Here is a 20,551-nt window from a genome sequence, read left to right on the forward strand (position 1 = left end):
TTCTGGTAACGTGCCTTGTTATTTTTCTAGAAAAGAATAGAATATGCAGTGTGTCCTGAATACATGTGATTGGGGCCCTTTTATTTTAAACCATCTGCTAACATCTCTGTAAACTGGTGTTGTGAGATCAAGACCCGGCATAGCTATACTATATTCTCATGGAGGATCTTAGCCAACAGCATAATGTATGTTCTACTTAGTGCAGATTTATTTGCCTCAATCACAAACTGCCAAGAACACAGCCTTGAACCAGATATTAAGTGAGAGTCCCCAAATTTAAGGAAGTGGTAATCTAAAGTGATGTTAGCTTTGATTATTATTGCTTTTGTTGAATTCAAATTCTGGTGTTGCCACTGACTTTATATGTCATTTATCATACCTAAGCCTCGGTTTCCTCATCTGTAACATGGGAATAATAATAGCAATAAACCTTTGAGGCACAGACCTGTTCTATGTATTTTTTCTTTTACTCCAGTGCTTAGTATAGTTGATACTCAGAATTTTTGTTTGATGAAAGAAGTTCTGAATGCATGCATGCAGGGATCAGTGAAAATTGGAAGAAATAACAGAATGAAATATTATGCAAGGCTGACTGTCCCTTGAAGACCTAAAGGGAAGTGCTAAACAATAAAAAGATTAATGTGCATTGGGTTTAGTCAATGAAAACCTCTCAGAGGAGGTATCGTGAACCTGAACATGTTTTTATGCCATAACCTTTCATAAATATTATATTCTATTACTGGTTGTAAAGATTAAGAATCTTGGTATTACTAAAAGGATCTGGAGTTTCCACATGTACAGATTAAAAGACAATATATTTGCCCTCTTCTGTCCAGAGTTTGTCCTGCTATTGTTTCTTAAGTGCCAATACATTAATACAATATAGCAGGGCTCACACAGCAGATTTAGCCAGTAAACTCAGTAGTAATGTGTTAGTTCTACCTGGGCAGTCTTCATTCTGTAGTCCCATAAAGAATGAGATGCTAGATTTACATCCTATCAAAGTAAATTATGTAGACATTCTCATTATTTAAAATGATTAGCATATTTGTCTATATGGAAGTATACATTTTTTACAAGATATAATTGTGAGCAACAGGATATTACATAAGTGAGTCAGCTGTAGATTAGTAGAGATGTTTTTCAGCTTTTGAAAGTACTTTGGAAGAGTTTGGAAATAATATATACATTTTTCATATAGTACTTCAATACTGTCCTTAATACGCTGGTGGTGTATGGAACTTAGAAAATCAATACATTATTGATTATTACTTCAAAGGATACTTGTAGGAGATTTGTGATTTGAAAATCAGATTAATTTTGCATATGGAATTAATAGGACTATGGAGGAATAAAAAGGAATTTCTAAGATATTATATGTGATCAATATTTCAACATTAAAAATATTGGCATTTGATTGTAATAGGTTTTTATCTGTACTTTCTGGCTGTCATATTAGTACCAAAGTTTAATTTGAAAATGAATGTTTGGTGAAGTAGAAGCCTTAGGTTAGTGACTTAGGAATTTCATTTCCAGGATAAACCAGTCTTGGTAATACTCCATGTCTGTTTCTCTACATGGTTGATTCTCTTGTTAATGCTATCCATCTTTGTTACCTCTCAGATTCATTTTGAAGCATATGAATATTATTTAGGAAGTATGAAATATAGGCAAATGCAAGGTGATTGTGTTATTTTTGCTATTTACAACATTTTCTGTATTGAAATCCAAAAAAATAATAATTACCTGCAGGAAAAATGCTTAAATTAAAATTACATGTGAAATTTTTAGTTTGTTTTAGTGAAAAGACTACAGTTAAGGTAGATAAAAATATATAATTTTTTTCATAAATTAGGAATATGCATCTCATTTATCAGAAGGTACAGCTCTTCATATTTCAGAAATGTGTATTAGTTTTGTAGCATGTCACATATAATAGGAATCTATATATAATATATTCACATATATATGTATTTGCATCTGATAGAAAAATAATAGGAAGAGGGAAGCTACCTTAAAAAGTTTATGTAATAAGAGGTAAGTACTATTTAAAGAATATGTAACAGTTAAAAATACAGCCTAAGTTCAAATATTTCAAGAAGAAACAAAAGTGTTTTTCTTCATAAATCAAAGATATAATAATAAGTTCTCCCATTTAATTAATTTTAATGGTACTGAACAAAAGCAGAAGAGTTAGGTTAAGAAATCATTCTATGGGCCAATGGCCATTTCATTGTCATAAAAATCCTTTATTTAGCCTTCTCCACAAATAAGCTCACAGCACGACAAAGGACACTAGTTAGAGTAATTTGGGCGATAAGTAAACAGAAGGAATGGCTAGGAGCATAGTGTCATCTGGCAGAGAGCTTATTTCCTGAATCCTGTGGATCTGGTTAAAACCCAACAGAGATGCCAATATGCTTCTCCTCAGTAAATGCTACCAGTCCCCACACCACCAGGCCCACCGAAGCTTGTCTACAGTATTTTATCCAAGCAGTCCTTTGGGTAACTGCACAGTGCCTGCAGTGACCTGAGTCAGTCATGCAAGGAGACTTTCTTGTTCTCACACCAATGTTTTATTTCAGTTTCCATTTTCTGCTGGTCCTGTTGTTCAATGATATAAGCAGAGTGATGAAGGAGGCGCTTCACACTCTTCTTAGATAAGATCTTGAGCAGCAGAGAGTGGTTTAAACAGCAAGGCTTAAATCTCTCAAGCTGGATTTATTTGCAAGTTTGCTGTCATGTGTGCACCTGGGATTCATGTCTCTTCAGAAGGGTGGGAAGAAGTGTGGTCTGTTGATTCCGAAGAGGGAACAATTGAAGCTCGACGAGCAGTTGCTGGTAAGCAATAGATAATGGTAATCCCACTTCATTTTGTCCCAGTTGTACCTAAATCTATATTTAACACTCCCTCTGTATCTATTTTCCAGTCAAAATATTTCTATTCTCTGTGTGTCAGGTGCACAGTGTTCTTAATTGAATAAAGTTTCCAGTTACCAACTTTATCTTTAATCTGTTACTCTGAAATGAGATTGTAGGGTTTATAATATAGCCCTAAAGATTTTAAGATGATTAATTATGTTTATGATTGATTCCTGTGTAATAGCCACATCAAGGGAGATTTGAAGATTAGAAAATCAATGTTCTGTGAAAATAATTTTAAAAAAATAGCAGGCTACTTAATTGTGCATGGGTTTTCTTTTCTGTAAATGTGTTCCATGCTTTACTATCTCATACAAAGAATGAGAAATACATGACAAATTGCAGTAATCATTAGTGGAATGTCAATGCAAAAATAGGAAGTTTGTGTCACTTTTTTAAAATAATGGTTCCTGGGTTCTTGCGAAAGTACCAAAACCTTTTCACAAATGCAGGCCTTGACCTAAACTACAATAGCACAAGGTCAAATGGAATATATGAAGCAAGCTCAAAATTGCATTTGATGTTAGGTTTTATGTATTCTCTCCCAAGGGAAATCAGTTTTCTGGTCTTCGATATAGCTGTGGAATCACAACTAAGTATGAGGCTGTGAAATATATAACCCAGAAGAAAGATATATATAGCTCAAGATGGAAGCGTTGTAGAAATATTTTAAATGAGTAAATATTGTTAACATAAATTTTGGAATTTAAAAAATGAAAATAGAAGGATTTTTTCTACTTTTACCTAGACAGTGGCTCCAGTGAATAACACTTGCTACTATGCATGAAAGCTCATAGTATGTGGTACCCAGAAATGAGTAAGGATATTTTAGAATAAGGTCAACATTAATCTCTTCTAATATTGATTCTCTGCTTTGATTCTGTAATTTTGAAATCTATGAATACCATTTTGATTAATAAACCCTGTTTGGTTTATTAAATTGCATTTCTAACAGAAAATACTTAATAAACCAAACAAGGTTTGGTAACAAATTGCATTTCTAACAGAAAATACTTAATAAATCCAAACAGGGTTTGGTAAAAAATTGCTTTTCTAACAGAAAATACTTGGTAAACCCTGTATTTTCTGTTAGAAATGCAATTTGTTACTATTTGATAAATTTTCTTAAGGCACTTTGGGGAACTCACGGTAATTATACTAAATTAATATAAATTCATGAGATGGAATGAGGGACAAATATTAGATTAATGACATTCAAAATGACTTTATAATTTGAAGTAAGCCCATACTGGATAATAAACAAGAGAAAAGAAATAGGAATAGAGACATAAATATTTTTTTAAATCTCAAAACTCAAGCACAACAATAGACACATGCAGTGTATTAAAATGTTTTATTTCAGTTGACTTGAGCCTACATAGGCTTATATGATTCATGCATTCTTTTTTTTTGGGAGATGGAATCTTGCTCTGTCACCCAGGCTGGCGTGCAATGGTGCGATCTTGGCTCGTTGCAACCTCTGTCTCCTGGGTTCAAGCGATTCTCCTGCCTCAGCCTCCCAAGTAGCTGGGATTACAGGCACCCACCACCACACGCAGCTAATTTTTTGTATTTTTAGTAGAGATGGGGTTTCACCATGTTGGCCAGGCTGTTTCAAACTCCTGACCTCCGGTGATCCACCCGCCTCGGCCTCCCAAAGTGTTGGTATTATAGGCGTGAGCCACTGCTCCCAGCCTGATTCATGCATTCTTAAATTCTAGTCAAAGAACATTATATGGTAGCGATTTCAACCAGACAAAATGAGTATATTGGTTGTTGAAAGTTTTGACTCCCTTTCTATTGGTTCTCTTCTGTATACTTGCTGGACCAGCAGGTCTATCTCTAGACCATGCCATCTGTATGTCTTCTTAATGACCATATCATAATGGAAGCAACTTAAGTTCAGCAAGTATAAGACTTCAGCCCCAATAGCTGCTCCGGAAAATCTTCACCACCTCAAAACATGGGAAATAGAAGTATATCATTATAGGCCCCCCGCTGCACCTCCAACAAGTCACGAGTACTTTCACAAAAACTGACATAACTTTGAAGTAATTCAACAAAATAATTGCAGTAACTCCTAACTACTGTGGTGTAGTGAAAAGCTCATACATGGCTTTCAAAACAGACAAAACCAAGTTCAAATCCCAACTCTGCTACTTATAAATCATGGACTTCGGGCAATTTAATTAGCTTTTCTAAACTCCATCTCTAATATGGGATAAGTGTTGTTGATTTTTCCATATGCCTATGAGAAATAAATTAAATAAAATTAATAGACAGTATAATATTTGGCACTTAATAAGCATTCAATTAATGTTTGTTTCCCTTTTGCTTTTCCCAACAATAACTTGGTCAGGTTTTGACTACAGCCAGCTTTAAGCATAGGCGGAAGTTTGGGAAAAGAAAAAAAAGCAAACAGATTCTGAGTGAGACCGTAAATATGTTCTTTTAAGAGAGAAAAATTGTTCAAATTAGTCATTTCATTTAAGGCTGATATTTTGCAGTTGTTTTGGTAATGAGATGATCCATGGCTCAGTTTTAATTTTTTTTCTCATGAGATAATTATTTTTGACAAGTACATGTAATTTAAGTAAACACAGCACCATTTGTTTTAAATAAATGAAAGATGTTCCTAATTTTCTCTCTATCCTCATTTGGCCATTTCATTTTCTAAAACAAAGTAGAAGCAGTCCACCTTGATTTTTCAGCAAATAATCCCTAGATGATTAGAGAAGTGTATCATTATTCATTGCTGTTTCTGGGATCTGAATGTTGTACTACAATAAAAATGTAATTGAGATAGTAACATAATTTCAAATCAACTAATTTTGTTGTTACTGTTGCTGTTGTTCTGTAACACAAAATATGGGTGGATGAAGTAAAATGTAGGTGACCCAATGAGAGGATAATTATTCTGTGTCTCAGTGAGAAAAAAAAAAATCTATTGTATTATGAATTATGCATCTACAGTCCTCAAAAATATGCATCTTTAAAAATATCAGAAATACGAGCCACCTTCTCCTGTCCCCAACTCTCTGGCAAAACCTGTTTGAGGTTGTCCTTTTGCCCTCTGGAGATGAGCCACCATTAGCACTAGGCTGGCCGTACCAGAAAAGCCTGAAGAAGCACTTTTGCCTGTGTTCCCAACAATCAATTGTGTATACTCTTGGTTTATGCTTTCTGGTGCCAGTTGTCATTGAGCTGAGTAAGATTCCTCAGTTAGGGAAACTGCAGAGGAAATGATCTGTTACACAGGGCTTGGCAGGACCATTGCCAGTGATTGATAATGGGACCAAATCATTTCAGGTGAGTTTTCTGTGGTCTGACAGGCATCTGCTCAACCTTGTCATCTTAACCCATGGGTATCCCAGTGAGTGTCAGTGGGTACAAGATGAGCTCCTGAACATTTGCCTGAGTCTTTTCTTCTGTGTTAGCTTTAAGGACCACAACGTTTCATCTCTCTGGCTTCAGGAAGGTAGCAGCTTCTGTGCATTGTTTTAGGAAATGGTTAATTGAGGAGCTAAAAGAGCTTTAGTGTATGCTACACTGGGAGCCACTTTAGTACAGCACAGAGCACTATAGATTAATGCTGTAATCAATGAGAATCTGTTCACTGCAGAGATCTGTTTTGATGACAGCAGCACTTATGGCCTTGTTTAGTGTCACTGTTGTATAATGTTGGACACTGCAGGCTTTTTTGGCTTTGATTTAGAATGCAAGGACCACAGGGAATTTTATTTAAAATGTTGTATTTTGGTGGATTTTTTAATTGTGTTGTGCATTTGCTGCCATTGCTAGCTGAAATTTAATGATTTGATGCCAGTGGCATTTAGTTAACCACTCCGATGCTGCTGTTATGTTTGCTGGGTTTCTGCAGTTTCTACTACTTCATACATTGCACTCAGGAACAGGTAAACTAAATTATATTAATCTATGGATAAATGTAAAGTTAATGTAATTTATTGTTTAATTATCCAAAAGAGTAAGATACTAAAATGTTTCATTTAGATTCTATCAGTAGAGAATAAGGATGTTTTGCTTTATATAAATATGTAATTTTAGGATGCAATAATGATTACTTGTATTACATAAAGTTATTTTTATGATTTAAATGTTTATCTGAAGTACACATTAAATTATATACATTTTAGTATTACATTTAAGTCTTAACTTGAGATATATAGATAATATACAATTAATTCAGAAAGATACATTTTTCTTCTCTGATGGATCAAAGAGTTTGCTTTCCCTATTTAGTGACTTTCACTAAAATTAGAAAATGTCAGAGCTTAATCTTCTTGAAAATACAAAGATTTAAGTAAATATAGATTGTTCTTTTCAAGTGTTTAGAAAAAATGCTGACCAGGTTTGGTTTCTCCTAATTGACAGTCCTGATTATAGAACACATTCGTGGAAATGCCTGTGTTTTCGGTGATGTTAAGCTGTGGACTAAAGGGAAAACTGTTCAGATGAGGGGAACAGAGAGCCCAAGACACAAAGAAGGAAAGAGAAGTGTAATCTTTTGCATCAGAGATTTAGGTGTGTGACCTTGGGTTAAAAGAGTAACTAGTGACTAACCCCTTCTGGCCCTTGTTTCCCTTCTGCCAGTTTGGAAAAAGACTCTCCTGTTATTCTCTGTAGGAATGGCAAAACATTTTTTCAGATGCTCAAGATCATCTATTGATGATTTTCATGTAGAAAAAAGACACAATTATTAAATGTTCAAAGGTATGCAGTTTTCCTAATACAAGAGGTAAATACAGCGGTTTTTTTGCTTTTTTTTTTTTTTAATTGGCTTCATTGTAACTATTTTGCCAAATAGGCATTGAGTAAGTTTGAGGTGTCCCGAGGGCACCTACTATTAAGACTGCACTCCTTGGGAGAGGAAAGAGGCATCACAGTTGTGCTGCAGCCTGATGAGGACCTGGACGCAGAGAGGCACTGGGGCTCTCTGAAAGTCGGCCAGGGACAAGGGCTGTCCTCACTGCTCCCTTGCTCCCCCTCAGGTTCAGTGTGTATTGCTGAGGGCAGCTGAAGAGAGCTCCTGCCTTCTTTTCTCAGCAAATGTTTTTCAAGAGGTCTACTTTGTGCTGAAGGCAAGCTCAAAATCCAAAGGGTCAGAGGCAACTGGAAAAGTAGCCACCTTCCACTGGCAAAAATATGAATCAGATTGCTGCCTACCAAATACTAGTTAATGTTTGTGAGTCTAGCCTAATTAAATATATTCTTTAGTGAGGATGGAAGGATTTTATTGTAAATTGAACAATGTGCTTACAGAGTGGCTAATAATTGCCAGTTTATAATGATCATGAATCTTCTGTTGATGTTTATACTTGCTGTTTCTTCTTAATAATAGACACCCACCATTATGAGAGGAAGGCTGAGGCAATGATGGTTCATGTTCCCACATATATGTACATGAGAGACGAAAGAAAAAGAGAAACAATGTGATTGATTTCTCTGTCTAGTTCTGAGGAACCAGTCTGAATTATAGTCTCTACACATATATTTATGAGGGCAATAACTTTATTAGTAAAGTGATTATGAATTCCATAGAAGTTTGTCTGCTCAAGTCTCTTCCAACTTCCTGATTTTATGGGGTGCTGCTGTTTATTAGTGCATAGTTAGGAAGATCTTCAAGGAGAATAGATATTTTCATTTTGAAGTATTACCTGTGAATGTTCCTGGCAAGGAGGGTTCTGTTAGAGAAATGAAGAAGTCATTTGGAAAACAAAAACAAAAATTAATCTCAATGAACAGCAAATATATATTCTCCCCTATCCTTCCCCAGGTCATCTGTAAACACTTTTAATAAGTAAAACAAATGCTTGCCATTCTCAATTTTCTAAGGCTAGGGAGATTGGGAAGAAGCATGTCAATTTATCAAAGAAGATAAATTAATGAAAGAATTTGTAATTATTTGATACTATGATAATTGTCAAGAAAACTTTTAAATACTTATCATCATGCCTGTAAGTTGTAGGCTAATGAAATGGTTTTAGATATTATATAACCTGCTTCACGTAGGCCAATCTTTTGTCTTTAAGAAGGGAATCATCATAATTATGAGTGGGTCAATTACTTGCAGAAGTGTAACCAAAAATCTTGATTGCGTAGTTAATTTAAGTTTTAGAGAAGGTTTTACGTGACTTCTATGAGTCTTGAATATCTGGGAAATAAATTCATATGATGAACTGTAAACATTGAACAAATTTCAAAACTGACTTCAGAAAAGGGGGTATATTGATATAATGACTGGTGAGTTTTAACAAATGTATTTCAATACTATAATATCTGTCTTATATTTTAGGCTTATAAATAGCTTTGAGGGGTTTTTTTTTTGTTTGTTTTTGTTACAAGAGGCTGTTAGCCCTGCAATGTTTGTGGTTTTTCTCTCTAGAGAATGCTTAGCCCTTGAAACTTGTTCTTCTGAGTAGGTTCAAATTGCAACAACTTTTTTATCCACTTAATTTTTTTTTTTACTTTTATTTCAGGATTATGTTCTGTAATCACTTATTTAGATTATATAAAGTTTGTTATTATATTTTCTATATTTTCCTATTTAGCATATATCTGAAATTGTCTAAGGTATTCATCAGAGAAGAGATGTTAGTACATTTGTGTGTGATCTTTCTCTTGCCTATTCTATATTAAAGGCTTTTGAAAAATATAATTCATTGGAGTGTTGCTAGGTCATGAAAGTGCTTTTTGAGGTGAGTTCCCTTGCTCTCTATATGTACTCACAAAGCTCATTTTCTCTGAGTATGGTTTTTTGATTTCCTAAGTGCCTGGCTTAAATAGTGATCTTCATGAAAGCATACTGCTGAGGCTGAGGACCTGCAAGAGAGGATAATTCTGGGAGCTAAAGGTAAAGCAACAAGTCCATATCATAATACCCTACTCAGGGTCACTCATTCCTTTAGTCCCTTTAACCATTTGTTCTTAATTTGGAGAGAGATCAGAGGCCTTTGAGAAATAAAAGAAGCAATGGACTCTTGAGGGAAAAAATACTTTTGCACACAAAATTTTACTTGCAATTTAAAAGAGTGTGTGGATCCCCTAAATGTAATTATGGACCATGTAAAAGGACTTGCATAACTCAGGTTTATAATCCTTTCCTTAAAAGTCACAACAAAGAAGTACTTGACATTCAGTGGTAGAAAAAGTCCTGCCTACACAAAGGTACACCACTTCTCATCTATGGTTAGTGAATAAACTCAAGACCAGCTTCAAATTGCTCTTGCTAAAAAAACAAAACAACAACAAAAAAACCTTAGTTACTAGTTGGTGTTTTCATTGGCTCTGCCATTTTATATCATAAACAAATACACCCAAAGCTTAAATCTCCAAAAGATAAATATATGATGATTAGACAGATCATTGGCATAAGCAAAGACATTAGGAATGACTGCAAATTCATTGAGCTTGTTTCTGTTTAGAATGGCTTGACAGAGACTAGGTTTCTCTTGACAATAGGCTTCTTTGACAAATACGTTGTGATTTCTTGATTTCAGAGGCTAGTTTTGTTTTAGGCAGACATTTAGTTATAGAGATCTCTATGTAAGGTTTGTTATTATGAGATTTTACTGTAATCAGAGCTAGTCAATTAAGACATAAAAGTGATGGAAAAATTAAGCACAGAATAAGGGGCTCTAAAACATCTATTTAATCTGAAAGACCCTTTGAGTATTGGTAAGAAACATGTGGTTTGTAACAAGAATAGTCTTTCTGAAGTTTTTGCTTGAAGCTGTCCCCTTTGAGTTTGCTATATAGAGTCTTTAAACGTAATATCTTTATTCTCCACAGATTTCCTGGATGGTTTAACAAAGCTAAATTGCAATGGATACAGTTTGCATACTTATGAACTAAGTACACATCCATATTTGTGATCTAAAATGTGATACAGTGATAATTATGTCAGAGATTATGGTAGGCCCAAAGATCTGGGGTGAGTGTGTGTGTGTGTGTGTGTGTGTGTGTGTGATTTTTTTTTTCTCATTAAAACTGTTAGTACATCACTTTGAGAAACAAATAGAACCATAGAACTTCTTGGTAATAATGGAAATTATAAAGGCCAATAAGATGTTTTTCAGTGTTTTTAGTCCCTTTCAACTGTAAATAATGCAAAATGGCTAGCCTAGGGTAGTAATGAGTTTCTCATTTGAAAACTAAGCCATTAGAATACAGTTGCAACAATTATCACAAATTCTTTACAAATATATTTCAAACGTGAATAATAAACATTTTATTTATAAGCTAAATGCTACTTATGGTCTTGCCAGTTAAAAAGAAACTGAGGTTGAGTTTAGGAGGTGCTATTGACTGGCTCTTTTATTTTGAAATGGAGATCAGCCTTTAGTTTTATTTATAGTATACCTGTATATAACATAATGCCTTGTTTTATAAAAGATAAAATTAAGCTATGATATTTTTTCTTAATACTGAGATTATTATAATTACTATAATTTGGTATTTCTCATGGATTCTATATTTCTCCAGCTCAGTCCTGCTGTGATCAATAAGATATTTTAGCTAGCATTTGGGTTGGTTTGTACAGAAGTTAGGTGAAATAGAATGATTTTATATTGTTAAGATTGGTGATATTATTAGGTCAATCTTCAATGTGGACATTTTTATTGACAGAACTGAGTTAAACATATTTACTGTCTTTGTGAGTGATGTCACCTTATGTCTCAATTGGGAACGTTTTGTTATGGATTTATAAAAAATTATAAAATATGAAAAATTGACTTCTTAACATTACTGAAATAATATTCAATTTAATTTTTTATAAATGTAATCTTTCAAATGGTAATTTTAATTTTCAGATTTAGTGTTATTGAATAGTTTATCAGTGCTAATGGTTTGCAATTTTATTTTTTGACCTAATGTCTCTTAATTTCACAATTTAATTCAGTTACATAATTCTCTAAAAAGATAGTTTTGCTCACTTCGTTTGCTCTTTCTTAAAAGACATTGATTTAAGAATCTTTAAAAGACAATTCAGCTACTCTGTGTGGGGAGTATTATGCAAAGAGCACTTGATCTTTTCCATTTTTTTGTACTGCATTCAAAAAATATCAGGAAATAGAACATGCAAAGGGATAAGAGTTATTTACAGTGCATTTAATCTTTAAGTTAAATTCATGATTAATCTGAAGCAATATTTAATAAACAGTTGCTGTATGTTTCTGCTTTTTGTTGCGTTGATAAATAATGACTTAATTGTAAAAACTTAGCTTCTGATCTCTTCTTATTTACAGCTGAGTTTTTCGATGTGCCAGATATTTGCCAACCAGCTTATTGTTATGATATTGCTATTTGTTTACATTGTTTTAATTAAAGTTTATCTCATCAGAATTATAATTTACCAACCTTTGTTTTTAATTAGGAGGGCTATAAAGGGATTTCATCCTTGTTTTTATAAAAATTTACATGCTGTAATATTTTTAGTTGTTGCTTAATGGATATTGTTTTAACATCAATGTTTTGCCCTTTAATCCAGTTGTTTTCATATATAACTGTTCATGCACTCTTTAACACAATTATGTTCATAGAGCTACACACAGTATCACAGTGTTGAGGGCACATAGACTCTTAGCTGATTTGTTTGTTTTTGTGTATTTGTTTGTTTAGGTTTCCCTGCCCGCTTTCTTGTTAATAATTATTGCTGTCAATGTGCTTGTTTGAACAAACCATTTTCCCATTTACAGTGTGCATCTTTAATGGTTTTGTGGGGTTGAATACCAAAGAAACTCTTGTATTATTGTGGCTATAAAGTTATGAGCGAGGTGCTAGTGTGTTTTTCTAGGAATAAAGTCTAGGAGCTCAGATTTTGTTCTATTGCTTTTTGCCAGATGAGAAGACCTTTTCACTTACTTCCCATCCTTTGGCAAGACTCTCAAATAAATTAAGATAACTTGCTATTTACTGTAAAGTAATACCTGCACATCAGTTCCATTTTGTTGTTTTCTGTTGAATCAAAGTTATTTTGAGTTTGAAGGAGGGAAAACTGCATTTTAATGAAAATAGAGTTACAATAAATATACTAAATTATATTGTGTACATATCATTTAGTCAGATTTTAATTGCTATGTTAATATCATTTTAAAGCCTATTTTAATATCAAAAGTGATTTACAGTAGCTGCGAAAATGTAAAAATGTAGCCAAGTGAAATAAATTTAAAATACATAGAAAAGATCAGTAAGGGGAAATAAGGGTAGAAAATTAGGCTGCATATTTAATCACAAATATCCCAACACAAAAAAGTGTCATTCATTACAAATGCACAACATCTTTAATACAAAATAAGCCAGTTGCAGGCCAGGCGTGGTGGCTCACACCTGTAATCCCAGCACTTTGGGAGGCTGAGGTGGGTGGATCACGAGGTCAGGAAATCGAGACCATCCTGGCTAACACGGTGAAACTCTGTCTATACTAAAAATACAAAAAAAATTAGCCAGGCGTGGTGGTGGGCACCTGTAGTCCCAGTTACTCGGGAGGCTGAGGCAGGTGAATGGCGTAAACCTGGGAGGTGGAGTTTGCAGTGAGCCGAGATCGCGCCACTGCACTCCAGCCTGGGCGACAGAGCGAGACTCCGTCTCAAAAAAAAAAAAAAAGCCAGTTGCATAAGTGCACACTAATTATTCCTGATACCAACACCAAAAGAAAGTTTCTTTTCTGTTATTTCATAGAGGAGATTATCAGCAGGAGCAGAAGCAGCATGATCCATATGAGAATCATCGTCACCATGATCCATATAGTAAACAACCTGATATAGTAATGATAAAGGACAGTACAATAAAAGGAACTGTAGGTGCAGTGAGGGGAGAGGGACTGTCTAGAAATATAGTGTGTTCCAGGTGCATGGTTGTTTGATGGTGTGAATTAATTTGTAGTTTTGTTTTAGAAAATATAAATTGATTTACCACATAGCCCTCACAAAGACTTCTGTATATATTGTTGCTTTGTGTTAAACATTTCAAAAATTTGTAGGGCAGTATCTTCAAGGATAAACTCTCTAAAGTGTACTTGCAGGTAGTTCCATGCAGCTAGTTATTGTGAAGTCATATATTTAAACAGCCAGTAAATCTGGGAATTGGATTCTCTTGCATCTGTGACAAAGCCAAGAAACCAGTGTTGAACAATTTTAGTCTAGGTCAGTGAGGCTTACTTATTTTTTAAAGTAACAGTTCCAACAGGAAGATATTTTTAAATAATTATATTGGAAATATAGATTTAAAACTGTTTATTCAGTCAAATATTTAGGACCCCTGGGAGATAATTCCTTTCTTAAGTCAATAAGTTAGTCTTTGACCGACATTAACATAGTTTGCTTTTTAATGAAACATGTATATACAATCTATATGGATTTGTTGATATTGCTTCTTTATCCTCATTTTTTGTGGTTTATCTTATTTAAATTATTTACTTCTGTCACATGGAGTTGGAGTACAGTTGAAAGAACGTGACTTTATAAAGCTTGACCACTTTTTCATTCAGTCAGAGATTTAGACCAGTGACTGCAATGTTTTGCAACCTGATTTCCTATAGCTGTAGTTTTGGAGTTTTATTAATATGGCTATCTAGAAGTTTTCTCAAAAACAATGCCAAGGCATAAAATAAAATGTTCTCCAAACTTCTGTGTCTGGTGATTTTCCACTGCCAGTCAAAGAATTTCCAACTTAAAAATAAAGTCCTTTAATGTATCTATAAATTATTTGTTTGCATAGCCAAAATAAAAACAAAGACAAACAAACCAAAAAATAAGTAGAATAAAACAGAAAAGAAAGGCAAAAACAAACTATTCATAGTCACTTGAGGGATCTCTGGTGTCAAAACTTGTTTATATTATCCACTATTTGCTACAGTATAAACTTTTCTACTTTTTTGTAGATTAATAGTATATTTTAAAATAAGAAGTATCAGTCCCACATAATTACTTCTGTTTTGTTCTACATATCCTTAAAATTCATCTTTATTATCATTTTACTATTTTCATTTATATCACTAAAAGCATGTATCCGTCTTTACATTTTTAATTTCCTTGTCTTTGGGATATAGAGGCAGGTAAAAATTGATTTGACATTCAGAATATTATTTCAACTTAATGCTGTTTTGCTAGTGTTGCCTGGGTCTGGATAAGGACTAACATTTTCCTTTATCAAAGATATTTATATGTAGAGTTTGTTCTTGTAATGTCTTTGCTGTGAACTTGCCCAGCACAACAATTTCTTAAACCTATGGTTAACATCCAGTCCCCAAACAATGAAAACAAATAAACCCCAATTTTTTCCACAGGGTTTCCTGGCTGGTTATTCCGAGACTTTGCACTTGACAACCTGTTCTCCCACGTGAATGGAATACTCAGTGTCAATGTGGAAGCCTGGTCAGTTGGAAAGTTGCAGTAAAATATTTCTTTCTGCTGTACAGCACTTCCCAAATTCTTATTTATGAAGAGTCATTGTGTTGAAACAAAACAAGTATCCCTAAGATTGTCAATTTTGTGATTTGTTATCCAGGTTACCTTACTATTCTATATTTAGATTCTGGGAGAGAAATTTCTCAGTTATTAGGCCTCAGGTCATATTTACACATGAAATTTATTCTTCTCCAAACTGTTTTGTGTGGAAAGCATTTTGGCCATTATCAATGACCTTGAAGACTTATCTTCAGATACATTTTCATTGTCATTTAATACAGATAATACAGTATGGTCTAGATTTCTTGAAGACCATGACCACATTCTTATTTTATAATCCTAAGGCACAAAGTTGTGTGCGCATGCATGTGTGTGTATGTGTTTGTGTGTTTGTTGTTCAAGTTTTCCGGAATTTTAATTTATAAAATTTATCTAAGGCATTATAGCACCAGGCCAATATAGAGGTAAGAAAGATGGCATTGAACATCATGGTGTTTTGGGAATGTTTCTGGACCCCAAAGCTTCATGTGATCTCAAAATCTAAATTTATATAAATGTACATAACTTTTAAAACTAGGAAGAATTAATCTGATGACTGATGTTTACTGTCTCCAATTTCTTTTAATTTCTCAATATCGATTACCCTTTTCAAAGCAAACCCACAATGTTTTCTGTTTTCTCAAAGCCCCATTATCTACGGTGACCCTATTTCATGTTTAAAATTACAATAGTTATTTTCTTACTACCATCAATCCTGGTATTGTTTAGATAATTTTTAAAGGAATACAAACTAAAAAAATGAATTACCGGAAGTTAGGAAGCTTACATTCTATTAGAAAATAAATATTAAAATATATTTTACATCTAATGACTACTAAATAATTTTTAAGGTATAATACAAGCTGGCTTCAAGGAAACATTGTTAGGGATATCTTGAACAATCTGGCCAATTAATAATTTTTACAAACAATAGGACTTCGGCATTTTTCTAAGCCCATTTCAAAGCATGTTTTGCAAAGATTACAGATATTACATATATTTTGGTTACAATCACTAATTAACTGTAAGTCTGATCTCTAACACCATGATTTCATATTCTTCATCTCAAGTGTGTAATGAGACATTAAGCTCTATTTCTAAACTCCTTTACAATTCACAACACTGACATATCTCAGTTAATCCTCATGAAGTGTTTGTGAGGAAAGGCACTATTCTTATTTTGTAAAAGAGGACAAGGTTAATAGAGATGAGGAGATATTATCAAGAGAATGCACCTAATATGGCAGATTTAGGATTAGTCACAAGTCTCCAACTCGGAGTACAAAGTTCTTTTTACTGCATAATCGCTGATTTTATAAGTGTTATATGAATATGATTATAAATATTAGCATATAATGTTGATGGAGAAATTAAAACATAATGAAGTTTTGTTGATTACTCCAGATTTCAAATAAGTAAACTGCTGGGTAGAAAAATATATTTTTCTTAGTTTGTACGTGCTATTAGAATTGACAGAAATGCTTATAATTATATAAAAATGCAAAATGTTTTAGTATACATTTTTATACTCTGACAATGTGGATTTCTGTGGTGCTCTATAGTTATAATGCAGTTTCGTGCACATTATCTCATTCTACCCTCAGAAGAAAGAGGGGTTCTATGAGAGTTATCTTCTGAGTCGAATGACTGAGCTCATGATTCAGCCAGAAATTTTGATTCTGAGTTCCATATAACTGCTTTGTAGAGTTGTGTCATGGTGGTGTTTGCATCCCAAAAATTTGCTCTCAAATTCAACAAACTATACATACAACCAGAAAAAGTACTGCCTCTACCAAATATGTTAATAAAGTTTCCCTTTCCTGGACCAGCTACTGAGTTTCCTTGCCTGTGTCCTAAAATTATAAAACATAAGGATGGCACCACAGGGCTTCAAACAAATATTTAATCACTCTCTGGGGTAGTTCAACTCCGGAGGTTTCATTGAGTACGAATATTTTCTGAATACAAATATCTTTGTCACACCAATAACTTAATAAATAATAATTGATGCATTTACATGAATCAACTTAATAATACTTCAGTTTACCTGAATTATCAAAGTTACATATCAGAGAGAAAGACACAGGGGATGTTTTTGGTTTTAGGATGGAAGCAGAGTGCAATTATGAACAAAGGGGAACTTTTAAAAGGGAAATATTTTTCTTTTTTTAAAAACCACTTCATTGAGGTATATTTGACATAGAAAAAACTGTGCATATTTATTGTATACAACTTAATGAGTTTGGAGAGAAATATCCACTCATAAAACTAGCACCACATTCTGTGCCATAAACATATCCGTCACCTCCAAAACTTCCACCCTGTTTATTATTATCTTTTTTGTAATAAGAACACTTAAAGTTAAGATTTACCTTCTTAGCAAATTTTTAAGTATGACACACAGTATTGTTAACTCTAGACACAATTCTATACAGTAAATCTCTAGGGTTTATTCATCTTGTATTACTGAAACTTTGTACCTTTTGACTTATACCTCCCCGTTTCCCCTGTTCCCCATCTGCTAGCAACCACCACTCTATTCTCTGTTTCCATGAATTTGACTATTTTAGATTCCTCATATAATACTACTTATACTCCTCATTATATTCCTCATATAATATTTTCCTTCTTATCTGGCTTATTTCACTTAGCACAATGTTCTGAAGTTTCATCCATGTTGTCAAAAATGGCAGGATTTCCTTCTTTTTCAAGGCTTAGTAATACTATGTTGTATGTTTATACCACGTTTTCTTTATTCATTTGTCAGTGAACATTGTTTCAACCTCTTGGCTATAGTGAATAGTGCTGCAGTGAACATGGGAATGCAGACATATCTTTGAGATTCTGATCTCAATTCCTTTGGATAAGAAGTAGTATTGCTAGACCATATGGTAGTTCTATTTTTAATTCTTTGAGGAAAGTTTATACTGTTTTCCATAGTGACTGTACTGATTACATTCCCACCAGCCATGTAGAAAGGTTCCAAAATTTCTCCACATTCTCATCAACACTGACTTCTTTTTAAATTTTTATAATAGGCCATCCTAACAGGTATGAGGTGCTATCTCATTGTGGTTTTGATTTGTATTTCTTTGATTGTTATTTATGTTGAGTATCTTTGGTGGTAAACATAGCTGCCATCCAAACTGAAATTTCTAACATGCATTTAGAAAACAATAGCGCTAACAAACTCCTAATGGCTAGAGATAATATGCAACTCTCCCAAGGATTTATACCTTTTTTTTTTGGTCCTGGAACCAAAACCAGAAATTTGATTTTAAGTTACTTAAAATTGTTAAAGAAGTTCTTGCTGAAGCCCAGTGGTCTGAAGAGGCCTCTAGCCCTGCTTTGGGCCTTGAGCTCAAGGGACAAAAATCTGTATTACCTAATTTTATGCAGTGTTTGCCTTCAGATATGTTTAGGGAGTGAATATTGGCCTGAATTTAGAATAAAATTAACAGAAAGTATTTGAGGACCAGTATTTTCACTATACTAGGAACTTTGACAATAATTCAATCATGAATGACAGTAATTCAGTTGTGAAAGATAATTTATGTAAATTTTGCAACAGTACACATAGATTTATTTATAAAATACACTTTAATATTTTATAGATTGTATGATTAATGATTAAATTTAACAAGTGTATCTTCGCATTTTATTGTAATGCCTAGATAATAAGCCCTATTAAATAATATTTATTTCTTATCCCTGACCTGTAGTTAGGTGAAATTAGACTTTCTAGGACTTTGCTGTATAGCAAATTATTGCTTATTTATCCCAAAGTTAGCTCCTCTATTATGTATAATTTAGGGTAAGTTTCCATTGCAGGCATGGAAACATCTTAAATAGACTTCTAAAATATGAAGAAACATTTCAAAATGTATTTTCAGTATATTAATCCAGAGTTAAGAGTTTATCTTAGTTCTTAGACTTCAGATTTTAACTCTTGTCTATGAGACTGTTTCCCAAATGAATATCCCTGTAAAATATTAAAATGTTTATATTTTTAATATCACAGTGTAACTAAAACAGTATTTAACTCACGTATGCTGACCATGGTATGTGTCCACGTGTCAATATCTTACCTTGTCTCAACTTAAAAACCTATTCTTAGAACTCAGTTGGCTTTTTGTGTATGCAGTGCATAAAAACATTCAATAAACATATTTTGTTCAATGCTTCATTTAGTTCCAACTCACATCCTGCTATAGAGGACTCAAAAAAGTAAAAGAGGAAAATATTTTAAGAGGTTCAGGAAATACCTGGGAAGGATAATTCTGATTTTTGGTCTGTGAAATTTACATTTTTTTGAATGAAAATCTATTCTATTAATATCTAGAAAGAACAATCTCTTTTTGAAGGTGACCACATGTATGTATTTGAAATTGCTATTCATTGCTGTGAGTTGCTGTGAGCCAATCTTAGAATTGGTTTGAATTCCATCTTTTATTATTATTCATTATAATGATGTTAAAAATATGCTGCATATTACTTCTAGAGATAGTCAAGAAGTTCAAATTTTCTAATACTTCAAGGCTTTGGGACAGATAAGCTTTCCTTTACTACCTGCACATTAGGTACACATTCCACTTGGTCAAGTAGAGCTGTCATGTAAATTGCTAAATAGATATTTAATATTTGAAATTAGAGGAATGGTTTTTTTATATTTTTAACATACACATGCTCAATCGTGCCTGTATATTATTTTGAAGGGATTTTTGTTTAATTGGCATTGATTGATCTTATTGAAATCCACTGCGCTTTAACACTAGACATCATGATACACAATTCTAAATTATAGAGATAGAGATACATGTTTATGCCTTGTTACATACTCTAATCATAATGACCTGGGTTTAGGAAACACTGGTTCTCTTTAGAGAAAATTTATGTGTAATTTAGCTGACTTTTATTTCTGCACTGATAGTTGGGTGTTTATTAAGTTTAATAACCTACTTTTTCACAAGGGATAGTATAAAAATTTTAAAATCGCTCACAAAAAATAATGCTCAAAATTATAACACTTCATTGAACTTGGCTAGTTATGAACTTGAGACATTTCCATAGACACAAGCAGCTGACATATTTCCTGATTCTAAATTAATGGTAATAGTGAATTAGTTCCTAGGACGTTTTATTGACTGTGAGGACCAAGGTGCTTT

At 33.4% G+C, this 20,551-nt stretch overlaps 1 protein-coding gene across 50 annotated transcripts in view; it reads left to right on the forward strand.

Annotated features, from left to right (window-relative positions):
* The window catches only part of RIMS1 (regulating synaptic membrane exocytosis 1), a 516,521-nt gene that overhangs the window by 324,342 nt on the left and 171,628 nt on the right, over positions 1-20,551 (forward strand). For 8 of the 50 annotated variants that reach the window (XM_055113871.3, XM_024929096.5, XM_024929107.5 and 5 more), the window contains exon 1: positions 2,512-2,841. The exons of 40 other annotated variants lie outside the window; for them this stretch is intronic. In XM_055113871.3, coding sequence (XP_054969846.1) covers positions 2,742-2,841 — 100 coding nt within the window. In that variant the 5' untranslated portion in view covers positions 2,512-2,741. Of the gene's footprint in view, positions 1-2,511; positions 2,842-20,551 lie in introns of those variants that run through there. 2 more of the 50 variants (XM_008961769.4, XM_024929095.4) reach the window with 1 other exon arrangement.

Source organism: Pan paniscus, chromosome 5 (assembly GCF_029289425.2).
Source record: "Pan paniscus chromosome 5, NHGRI_mPanPan1-v2.0_pri, whole genome shotgun sequence".
Lineage (NCBI taxonomy): Eukaryota > Metazoa > Chordata > Mammalia > Primates > Hominidae > Pan > Pan paniscus.